Source organism: Anopheles funestus, chromosome 2RL, assembly GCF_943734845.2.
Source record: "Anopheles funestus chromosome 2RL, idAnoFuneDA-416_04, whole genome shotgun sequence".
Lineage (NCBI taxonomy): Eukaryota > Metazoa > Arthropoda > Insecta > Diptera > Culicidae > Anopheles > Anopheles funestus.
This window is the reverse complement of record NC_064598.1, coordinates 79,393,068-79,405,537: the sequence shown is the minus strand read 5'-3', so window position 1 is coordinate 79,405,537 and position 12,470 is coordinate 79,393,068. Positions and strand designations below refer to the sequence as shown.

The window sequence follows — 12,470 nt, the reverse complement described above, 5'->3', positions numbered from 1 at the left end:
CTTACTCACCTAGTGGTGTGTAGACGATATTGTCCGGGTAGGAACCGTACGGGTGGCCGGCTCCCATGGGCGGAGGCGAGTGGCTGGAAAGGTACGGCGGGGGACTACCGTTGCCGTGGATGTAAGACCCTCGGGCACTGTGCGGTGAAGCACCGTCCTCCAGGCCCATATTGGACGTACTGTAGCTATCGTTACTGAGGTCTGGAATGGGAATGGGCAGTTGTGTGCGTTAGTCGCTAAGAAGCGCATAAAGAGCCATCCAACAAGCCTTACCATGATGACTGAAACTATCGAGATCGATCTTCAGCTCATCCTTATCGAGCAGCTTATCATGCCGGCTGGGCGAGGAAGTTCCCTTCATCGAGCGGAAGTACTGACTCCATCTAGTACGGCCAGCATCCTTTTTCAACCTTTTTTCTTTCGCTCGTCTGTAAAGAGGGGAAACGTTGAAGAAAGATGTTATGAGGACCATCTTGAGAGGTGATTGTACTTCGTTGGACATTACCTGTTTTGAAACCACACCTGCACGACACGCATATCTAGACCGGTGTCTTGAGAAAGCTGTTCCCGGACGTGTCGCGCCGGCTTGGGACTGCTGTTGTAGGCGCTTTTCAAGGTTTCCAACTGCTTGGCAGTGATGGTAGTTCTCGGTCGCTTGTTCGATGACTCCCCATCCAGTGAACCATCGGAGAGGTAAAGACCTACAAAAAAACGAGATGGTGGCAGTAGAAAGATGCTCAACTAAATAATATCACTAGCTTGATTGAGCAAAAACAAAAACACCCACCTTTAGCCTTAGCTGCTTCATAATCGGGCTTACAAATCAGCTTACAGTCTTCCATCAGGTAGAACTCGTCGCCCGTGTTAAGCTGCCTCGAGCACATCGAACACATGAAACACTGCAGATGGTACACATTGTCCTGTGCCCGTCGGACCACTTGCGTCGGCGGTATACCAAGATCACACGCGGCACATTTCGTCCCGTAACGCCTGTCGGACCAGCAAAGGGAAGCGACAGCGGACAAGAAACATAGATTAACACATAAACAATCCGCACAATTTGAGAGCTTCCATTCAACACCGTCACCACCATCGGCACCCGGAATCGGGTGCATCGCGCTGGCCAGGTTACGCCGTACTTTAAATACTTACTTGAAGAAATCGTCCTTGCAAAACAGTTGACCGTTGCGGGCGAAACACTTTTCGTTCAGCTGCACGCGGCACTCGCTGCACTGGAGACATTTGGCGTGCCACGTACGGTCGGACACCTTGAGGATGAACCGGTCCAGTATGAGTTCGTGACAACCGCCACACTTTGGAATAGTTGCTGTAAGGGAAAATAATGGAAAGTTTGTTGTTACTACAAAGGAATATGTTAAAATCGAGAATCTTCTACGCTGATAATAAAGTTATCTTTAGATAGAGTTATAATATTCATAGAATGGAGTATATTAAAACACCCTACATAATTACAATTAGGCCTGTTTTGCAAAGTATGTCTGGTAATATGCATTAAAACAGTCCTAAAAACAATTGCACGTTGGGATGTCTTCATGATTACAGATTAGATACACGAAAAGTGTATGATAAATGATGCACAGAAACGGGTACACAAAACGAGGGTATTAATGCATTGATAGCAACACAATTTATCACAATAAATCTTGCTATTTAGTTTGGATATTAATTTTAAAATTATTTTATTCTTTACTTGTGATTTTTTTACAACAAATAGTAACTGAAACCAATGTTCCAATATAAATCTAAAAAAAAATATGTGTTTACTGCAAAAAAGTCTTTTTAAATTTTTAAACAAATTTTAACAATTTTTAACAAAACAATTTTTAATTTTGAACAAGCACAACAAACAAGCACATGAAAAATAACAATTGTAGTTTTATTCATTTTTCATATATCTTAAAAAGCTTTTCATATTCATATTCTTATCTACCTATGCAATCGAAAAAGAATAGTAAAATTGTTTTAGTATTAAATATTAAAGCAAATACAGTAATGACGTTTTTCACAAGTTCATACAACAGAAGAAAACTTTGCAACCGTACTTAACAAAAAATTGAAATAATTTGTTTCAAATTAAAAAAAACATCAATTGCATAAATTGCTTTCAATGCTAATAACAAACAGAAGGAAAAAAATAATAACAAAAAGAGTCCAAACTGCTGCTTTAACCAAAAACCCCCATTAACACTTTAATTTTTAATTCCCATCCCATTCGGGCGGGAAAGCTTTTGATTAATATCCTCACTGGGGCAAAAACCATACGTTCTCGTGCTCCTTTTCTGATCCATTTTTCACATGAAAACCCCCGTAACACAGGGTCCGTCACCACGGGTGACGCACAGTCACACTTACACAGCAACACTTCCGGTAATTCGTCGAGATTAATCGGCGGTACGCGATAATCCGGACTGCGGGTACGCTGCTGATCCTTCTTGATATCCTCCACATTGTTGTTGTTGTTATTATTATTATGGTTGTTGTTATTATTATTATTCACACCATTGCTCAATCCGCACAAGTAGTCGCCGGTGTTCATCATCAGCTTTAACATTTCCATCGTGACTTTTTTTTTGGTTGTTCTCTTCTTGTGATTATAATTAAAAACACATCACACATTGACCACCGTTGACTCTTGTGTTGGAGTTTTCATTTAGTGCATCACACGTATCACACGTATCCAGCACGATAAAGTGACCTTTTATCTGGCGGTGGTATTGGGCGGTTGGTAAGGTAAGGTCATCTATGGTGTTATGTTGATCAGATAAAGCACCGGATAAGCTAAACATAATTTCATCGTTTCACCCATATTAACTAACATGATGTATCATGTTGCTGCTTATCGATTTCTTTTCACTTTTTTCGTATAATATCTTGGCGCAAATGGCAGGAAAATCGAATATCATTATTACACCTCACAATTTCACATAATCCTTTGCAGAACGCAAGAGCAAAAAAACAGCGCACGGACGCAAACGAAACGTTCATAAAGGAGTGGCCACATACATCCGCTTCCGTCGATAAATAATCGGATACACGTTCACGGGCATGGTACAAAACTATCCGAACTATCACGTCACGTACGTAAAACTTTGTTACTAAGCAAAAAAAGGAAGAAACAGTGTTTCACAAACAATTTCGTAGCACATAAAACCGTTTGCCACCGTCAACTCGTTTACAGCACAAACTGTTAATCAACGGCCGACGACACAAAAATACAGCCTTGCAAATGGAAAACAACAACTGCGATTAAAGCCACACCTGAGGCTCGACGATTGCTCCTGCCTTACAGTGGTTTGTTGAAGTTCGATCAAAATACTTTTCCAAAATCCGAAAATCGGACTTTAGACGGGAGCACGCGAAAAATGCATCCTCCTCGTTCGAGATCACGTTTGCAAACGAAGCAAACGCGTTTCATAAAACATGTAACACATAAAACGTTCGAACATAACGCGCGCGTAGACGTTACCTATCGCTCTTTCTCTCCCTCTCTCTCTCTATCTCGTTCCACTCCGTTTGTGTTTCCTCTTTCGGTCGCACTCATAGATTTTCCGCTTCCAGTTTTCTTTACCCCTATTTATCTTCTCACTCTCACTACCTTTTGCGAGAGTAGAGCGTGTAGAAAAAAAGTGGGCGTGTTTATCGCCCGTAGCTCGAACGAAATTGTTTGAGAGTGTGTGCGTGTGCTGCGTGCTGCTTTACACAGGGGTACTCAACTAGTGTAACGCTGTTTTCCGCCACCCGACCAGACACAGAACAGGTGTGCGGGATGCAGGGATATCATAAACATTGCTTACAAATATAATTTTAAAAGATAAATTATATCACAACACATATTGTGGTGGAACGAAAGAAAAAAACCAACAAAAAAGCACCCTCTTCAGCATGGTTGTCTTAAATCCATCGCGGGACTTTCTCTCTCACCGTTAGCAGATAAATCTGCGTTCTGCGTAAAAGAGTCCTTTGTGATATATTATCCTTGGCATAAATTTAGACATCCGTTCTTTTCTTGGTCTCCTTGCTGTTTTTTTCTCCAGTTCCCTTTTCCCCCTACCCTACCCTTGCCTTCTGGAGCCATTTTGTAACGTCGATGGGCGCTCTTTTCGCGGCTTGTTCTGATATTAATCATCGCCTTTCTGGAAACTCTTGTGTTCTTGGCGGTGGTGAATGTGGCCAGGGAAGGCAGATATGAAGTGTTTTGCCCACAGGCACCCACATCGTCTATGAACTCCGGTGTACGACGACCGAATCCATCGGCTTTTATTTCGACTGGAACCCGAAACGAAAAGTAGATACAAAATAGCTCCCTATTCCCTACGTCTTGGCGCCTTGGGAGTCATCAGAGCACGGCGAAAACGTGATGGGTACGGGTGGTCTCTTTGAGGATGCTCTCCTTGATGAGAGCGCCACAGCCAGAGCAAAGGATCAGACGGTACGTATGTGTGTGTGTGTGTGCGTGATGTTGCCACTTTTCCGATCGTCTAACTAAGTCGACGTCGGTTTGCAGGATTAAAGTCGTAGTCGCTTTGATGCGAAGGCCACCAGCGTGGAGCTTTAAATGAGACTTTAATAGTACCCGGACCGTGCACTGGTGCTGTTGGGGTTCATAAATCAGAATGGCGGCGAGCTCTTTTTCCATCCATCATGGGCAAGAAAGAAGCGATGAACCAGGATGTAACATGCGCGTATCGAGAAGGAAACTGTCCGGAGGACGGTTGGAAGTTTGAAAGAAAGCATGATTGACGTTAACGATTCCGAACGATACGATGGGGGAAAGGAATGGTTTCGCTGTATGTATTGCATATATGTTTTGGAAGTTTACCATTCGGAATTTTTGTTTATTTTCTGAAGTAAATCAAATAATTCAGTGCGTATGGTTTTTGTTTTATTTTCTTTAGAAATTCCCAAGAATCGATTCCCAAGTAGTAGATGTATACCAATGGATAAACAATTGAAGAGATACGCGAAATAATTGATACAATTGCTTGTATAAAAGGTCACAATATATATATTTTTTTCAAAACTATAATCTTTAGACTAGACGAGATTCGATTCGTAATCTTCAATGTACAGAGTTATATTCTTTTAAATCGATTTTTTATTATTTGATAATTTACACGATGGATTGAATAGACGACCTTAGCAATTTAAAATCATTTTTATAATCTCTGAACCGCAATAAACTACTTCTTAACTGTTGGTATTGATGAACAGAAGTTTAAGCTGTAATAACCAATTAAAACATTTTAAAGAATAACACTTTTATAACACTTGAGATTTTAAATGTTGGAGCGGCCCCGGTGGTGTATGTGATAAACGGCGCCGACCCACGCGGCTGGACTGGGGTTCAAATCCCATCCGGATCGTCTCCCCGTAGCATGGACTGACTATTCTGTTACGTGGTAAAATAAGTCTTGATACGGCCAGGCCGTTCTAACCGAGCATGAAGAAGAAGAAGAGATTTTATATGAAACTCTATTCCATTATTTTTGAAAAAATGGTCTTATCTAAGTTTATTAAAATGTCATATATTTATCTTTGTTCTATTGTCAGTAATGTCCGGTAGTTCTCTATGGGTACGAGTCCTGAATTATACTAACGGAGGATGCAAATGCACCCGCCATTTTCGAACGGCGGGAGCTGAGGACTATCTTTCGCGGTGTGTGTGTGTGCAGGGTGTGAATGAGCCACGAGCTAGCTGAGTTGTTTGGCGGTGGAGATATTCTAACGGTTGTTAAAGCCCCAGACCCCATCGTATCCTTGATGGATGGAGGACTGGAGTTATAGACAGAATTTCCTGGAAACGGATTGGGGACCTGGCTCAACCCTGACCAATCCTAAAAGAAGAAATACATTCAACTTTGCCCGCAATAAATCATTTAAATCGAACCAGTATCGTCAAAATTTATAAGAATTCCACTAGAAGTGAATAATAAAAAGCCTAAAAGTTTTCTCTTACCAAGCCCAAGTTTGAGCGACAATTATCATTATTGAAACATGAACCACTTTCGGTACGTTGTATCGCTTGTGGCACTACTACACATATCCAGCATGATTCAGTATGTACAAATAATTGTTTGCATGAGTAAGACTTCCAAGGAGCAGGATTAAAGGACAGACATTTATTCCTCCCCTGTTTTTTTGTTGTTGTAAGACACTTTGAACGTCCCATGAAGGGTGTTAGTAGAACAATTTCACCTAAGCAGCTTTACTTCAGCAAACACATAAGTCTCGGGGATAGACTTACTGCACCCGAGTCATTTAAATCTCTAATGACCGAGCGACGGCTACCCTTCTGCTGCTTAAGAAAACTCTCGCTCGAAGAATCGATTTGTTATATTGCTAATCCAACACATATACCCGCCGCTAGACGTGTGGTAGTCACCCGGCCGCTTGGCCAACCAGTGTACGATTATTCAAATTTATATTATTACCATTTGCGAAAGTATCGTCTGTTCACCCTTGGTGCATTTGTACGGATTTGCCGGCGGTATGGTTTAGTATGGCAATCGTTTAAATCGTACACCGCCGAGCATAACATGGCTAGACTATAATAGTTATTATAAGTGTCTAATTTATTCATTTCACTTAGCGTTTCCACCCCAAAACCCCGCACGAGGAGCAAAAGTTTTCCGAAAGAAATTGCTTTTGCTGACGCAAACGATAAAGCCCTCCATAGCCAGACTGCACTCGACAGTGTCATCATTGCAAACGGAATATTTGCTCTCCTTTCGCACGTTATTGAACAACCAAGTGTGAGACACACGGGACGATAGAAAAGTTGGTCCAGATTTGTGAAAGTTTGGCCAACATTTATCACCACGTATTTATCGCATTTAATGCACCGGAATGGTAGCAACTGTACTAGGGAGTTTGTACCAGGGGGTACGGATAAATATCCTTAATGTACTCGTGGCCGGTTCCGTACATGCTCTCATTCACCTCACCTCACTGTTGTCATGGTCGTTTGAAGGATGTAATAAAAACAGTTCATGCTAGGCTTTTAAGTGATTATCGCCCATTTACAGCATTTGTCACCGAGCCACCCGTTCGGTGGAAAGCCGAGGGTCGAAATAAAACCTGTCTGCCACACCGGTTTGCACCCCGGGAGGGAAACAAGTACAACGACGAGGGATGAATTTATCGCTAGTCGAAGGTTTATTGCGAAAGGCGAAGATTTAGATCCTGGAACCGACGGGTATTCGGGCAGTATTCGAGTTGACTCTTCACTAACTATAGCTTCACTCAACGCTGATTAATGTGTCTTTCCCAAAACTCCCATCCGCAGGCTCATTGCAAGGTGCATCAGCGTTGCAGTTTGAAGTGTTAGTGCGAGATTCGGATCGGCAAAATGTGTCAATTCACCGAAAGCGCTCGTGCATCATTCATTCCTGCTAATCGATGTCCATTAGAAGACTAGAGAATCGGGCTGGATCACCGGCACGGTCACGGTCCGTAACAGGATGGATTGGTGAAATCTGTTCCACTTAAATCGTGTCTCTTTCACTGACCATCTGTCAGATCGTCGGGATTTTCGTTTCCCAAAAACCCTTCATCCATTCATCCGGTCGGGGAAATGTTAGTTGGTGGCTCAACCGAATTGGACATGTTCGCAACTCGGCACATTACCACGTGTTAGGACGCTAGTTGCCAGTTGCTGGTGGTTTTGGTAAAGTGCATATGACCCCGTGTTGATGCTGTTGCCACAACTCTTCAGAACTTAAGGGTGAAAATAGAAGTGGGGAAAGGGCGTAGAAAAAGACCTAAAGCGTCCAAGAGGAACTGATCCTTAAATACCTTATTGACATTTATACGACTGGCAGTTTCGAGCCTTTCCGAGGGTACTGTACGCGATATTCTTGGGGTGTAACAAAAACGCAGGGGTCGAACTGATTTCCAGCGAGCTCGAGAGATAGAGAGAGATGAACCGTGTGAGGTCAGAATTGATCGGTTAGAACGCTTAATCCGCCAAAAAACTGCCGAAGCCGAGATGTCGAGTGTAAAGAATTTATTCATTGGAAAAAATTTATTGCACACCCAACAGACCAGGCAGACAGACAGACTGATTCCCCGCACGAAGACAGATTTGTTGGTCTCGAGGGGCGTACATTTGTCGTTTTATTGGAAGATGTACTATATGCATTTGTTTTTTTTTAGTGTGTTTGTAAATTCCACCCAGGGGTGGAATTCACCAAGTGACTTCCTGTTTTATTTTTTTGGTTCCGGTTGTGTTGAGATTTTTTCGTTATCCGTACTATCCCTCCGTATGGAGGGGGATCAATGGGGTTTCCCTTTCATTCTTTTTCCGACGTTACAAAAAAGTCAATTACATTAACAACGTATGTCGCACTGTGTTCCTGGTACGTGGCAAAGGACAAGGTGTAAAAGGGATTGTTGTATGCACAAAAAAAACGAAGCTTGAAGCTATTAGGCTCATCTGTTTAATTGATGTTAAATATTTTGTAGTCACTTACAGTGATACAACCAAATCAAACTGACATTGATACGGTGTAATCGAGGGAACTAAATCATGTTTCAGCTTCGAGGACTCAAGGTCACTATCAGTTTCGATTAGTATTGTGTCAGGTAACTCCTCGGGAGCGTTCAAGAGTGCGCGATCGCGATCTACCTGGTGTTCCACAAATTACTTAAAATGAAAATAAAACTGGAACAGATTCCTTTTGCTGACACCTTGGCATAAGAATTAAATTTTTAATATGTAACAAACCAAAAAACAACAATCCCAAGCTTCCACCATTGAGACAGATAAATCCACTCAGCTCCGGAAGCTCCGGAAGCATTGCCCAAGCGCCCTTGCTTGTGGTGCGTTTTAGTGTCCGGGACGATAAAAATCAATTATTCAGCAGAATCTTGCTCCTCATTACTTTTCCAAAAAAGGGCTGGGAAGGACTTTCGTTCACTAAACGGTGTCATTTATTTTGATTACCGTCGCTACGGTTCCATACCATTCTCGTCTTCTTCAGACCGAGTGGTCGCTTCGTTACGTACGCCAAGTGGCAAAAGCTGTCGCACACCACGAATCAGTAACACGGATAATGAAATAATCCAATAAAGCTATCTTAACTTTTCCCGGTACGATCTAGTTTCTCGGCAGAAATGTGTGCAGAATCCGGGACGATACGGGCAAAGTTCCGGGATAGGGTGTATAATGCGTCAATAATTAGATCAAACAACGCTTCTTCCTGATGGTGGAGAAGCGTTGGTGATGGTTCCGTGGTGTTTGACGTTTTGTACAAACAGGAAGTAGCAGCTACTACCGAACAGGGCTGTCGAAATGTGTTTTCATTAGTGTGCAGAAATTTATGAAAACTTATAGTCTAATTTAGTCCACGGCGCAGACGAAGCACAAGAAGAGGGCTTGTAGTATGCAGCGACGTTTGAGTGTTTTTTTTTGACTGAATCAAATATGGAGGAGAGATAAAACTGGATGGCAACATACGCCCCATTCATTTAATTTCACTATTGTTTAGGAGGGTAAAAGTGTTCGTTTCATTGGCAGTGACAGTAACAGTCGTAGGTGAGTAGTTTTTGTTTCGCATGCCCAGCAATTTACAACACCACCAGGTTCTTGTGTCGGAGGGAAGTTCCAACATTCACTGACAATCTAAAATACGCACACACATCTCACACGTTGGGAAATAAAAATGGCACAAAATAAAATCAACTACAACCGTTTTGGTGAACATCCTCCGAACACTCTAGTGCCAGTGAGCGTTGAGGTTTGCTCGTCCATTTCCGATGTTCCGATCTCTCAAAAACTTCTTGTGGAGGTGCCTTTCTAATGGCTTTCCTGGGACATGCCGTAAAGTGTAGCAATGAACTTTTATTTCAATTTTATTTCGGTATAATTTCTACTGTCACTATTTCCTACAGAGAGTAGCGAGAGGGTCGCTTGTAGATTCTTTGCTGTGTTAATGGTTCAGAAATCGGGGGAGAACCTATTGGTACATTGGTACACAGCAAAGGATGACATGGGACAATTCGGATCCATCGTTTAGAAGCCACCGAAGAAGTCGGTGATGGGTTTTTGGGTTTTACATTCGCCGGGGAGCTTGTTTGTGGCCATTGTGGTGAATCAATTTGCCTTAAGAGTAAATAGGGGATGGACGGAAATGGATCAAATGAGTAAAGACCGTCTTTTTTGTGTTGTAAGCAAACTTTTACTGTTCACGCCTTCACATAGGCAATTCGCTTAACAGGGATTTATAGAAGATGAATTATACTAAAATGAATTATAGGATTAAGACTTAATTGTAAATTAGAACTAGAAATAAATTCACTCTCAAACAAACCTTCCACGAGTGCACACGCAACATTATAGAGAAAGAAATCGTACATTTTTTGGTCCTTCGAACCGGATCACGGATTGCTGATTGCGGATAAGTTAAACGTTTCTCGTCTCCTCGTGCGAATCTTCTATTCACGGGATTTTATCCATCTTCGGGATAAAATCATATTTCGATTCGGCGGGCCAGTGAGTTTTGGCAACTCGTTTTTATAACGATTGGCTCATTGGAGTAGTGTTGTGTTCGAGTGTGTACTCAACGTGTGGGCGCAAACCTAACCGTGCGTTTGGAAGGAGTTTCATCTTCGTTCGTTGTTCATCACGTGTTGCGATTTAAGGTGCAGGATAGACGGTTTCTTGCCTGGTGACGCGTAGTGATCTTGTTCATTGACCTGGGTACAAAGGTCGCATGGTACTTTTCGGTTCGGTTACGCTCTGAAAGTGAACGTGAAATATTTCAAAGCTGACGTACGCAGCCGATAGTTGAGCTTTCATTAGGCTGATTAAGGTGCATTTCAACTATCGCAGTACAAGGGTTCATGTCCAAAACCAAAAAGACGATGGCGAATATTAACACGTATTTGCGTAAAAAGAAGACGGCCCTGAACACGCTGGCTGGTTTAGAGGCATTTAAAGACACATTCGACGAAAATGATCGTTTTGAGATTCCTGTGCGATTGGAGTTGATCGATCAGTGCAAACAGGATTTTGTGAATATAATGAGCAAATTGGAAGAACTCAATGAAGAACTAGTGGACAACGAGAGCCACATTCAAGAAAGATCCTCGTTTGATAAACGGTATTGTGTAATAAAGGGTTTCCTCTTGCATCAATCCGCCAAGGAAATCATTCCTTCGGCTAACTCGACGTTTAATGCCACGACAGGTAGTGGAACGTTCGGAGGAGCAGTGCATTTGCGTTTACCTAAAATCGAACTTCCTTCGTTCAATGGCGAAGCTACAAAATGGTTGACGTTCAAGGATCGTTTTATATCGATGATACATAGTGCAACAGAAATCCCAGCTGTGATGAAGTTGCAGTATTTGCTTGCATCGTTGGTAGGAGAAGCTGCAACACATTTTGAGCATACAGAGGTCATCGCAGATAACTATTCAGTTACGTGGGATGCTCTGCTTAAGCGGTATGACAACAAAAAGGCTCTAGTTCGCGAATACTATCGAGCGCTGCACTTCTTACCGCGGATGCAGTCGGACCACGTGGACGATTTGGCGCGACTAGTCGACGATTTCACGCGCCATGTGAAGGGTTTGCGCAAATTGGGTGAGCCTATCGATCATTGGGATGTTCCATTAACCAATCTCCTTTTTTTGAAGATGGATAAGCTATCAATAGTCGCTTGGGAGGAGGTTGGTGCTGAGCGTGATGGGTACGCCGATCTGGTCAAGTTCTTAGAAGATCGCGTACGAATGCTCAAATCGTCTATGCTGCTGGAGGTGCCGCCAGGTAGCAGTATTCTCAAGGTGGCCGGCACTAAAGGTAGCGGAACTGTTGATAAACCTTCTAACGATTCAGCAACGAATAAGCAGTCCAGACCGTTGGGCTGCCCTCTGTCGTGTGCTGAAACCCATCATCTAAACACGTGTCCAGTGTTTGCGCTGAAAACGGTGAAACAACGTCAAGAAGCAGTCAAGCAACACAAGCTTTGCTGGAATTGTTTGCGAACAGGTCATGCGGTGAAGAATTGCATCTCGAAGTTCACATGCCACGTTTGCAAAGGAAAGCATCATTCTTTACTTCACGATCCTGCAGCGATTCGAGTCAGCATGACGGTTCATGCCGAAGAAGGGCATCAAAACGACCTAGTGTTGCTGGAGACGGCCATCGTCGACATCGTGGATGATTATGGCCATGTATTCAAAGCAAGGGCGTTGTTAGATTCGGGTTCGATGAGCAATTTCATGACCCAGTCATTCGCAAAACAACTGTTGGGATCGAGAACTACTATAAATGTAAACGTTAGAGGCATTGGCAACAACACAACGAATGTTAAGTCTGCAGTAACCAGCCGAATCCAGACTCCTGATAAACGTTTTGCGACCAGTTTGCAGTTTTTGGTTTTGAACCATAATCTCACACCACATGTTCCGATAGCTGAGATTGACATTTCAACGTGGAAACTACCAAA

At 42.7% G+C, this 12,470-nt stretch overlaps 1 protein-coding gene across 3 annotated transcripts in view; it reads right to left on the bottom strand.

Moving 5' to 3' along the window:
- The window catches only part of LOC125761933 (LIM/homeobox protein Lhx3), a 59,431-nt gene that overhangs the window by 1,563 nt on the left and 45,398 nt on the right, over positions 1-12,470 (bottom strand). Inside the window, exons 1-6 of one of the 3 annotated variants that reach the window (XM_049423541.1) lie at positions 2,374-4,460; positions 1,153-1,327; positions 788-990; positions 506-701; positions 274-428; positions 10-201 (exon numbers count right to left, since the gene is read on the bottom strand). In XM_049423541.1, coding sequence (XP_049279498.1) covers positions 10-201; positions 274-428; positions 506-701; positions 788-990; positions 1,153-1,327; positions 2,374-2,578 — 1,126 coding nt within the window. In that variant the 5' untranslated portion in view covers positions 2,579-4,460. Of the gene's footprint in view, positions 1-5; positions 202-273; positions 429-505; positions 702-787; positions 991-1,152; positions 1,328-2,373; positions 4,461-12,470 lie in introns of those variants that run through there. The other 2 variants (XM_049423540.1, XM_049423539.1) reach the window with 2 other exon arrangements.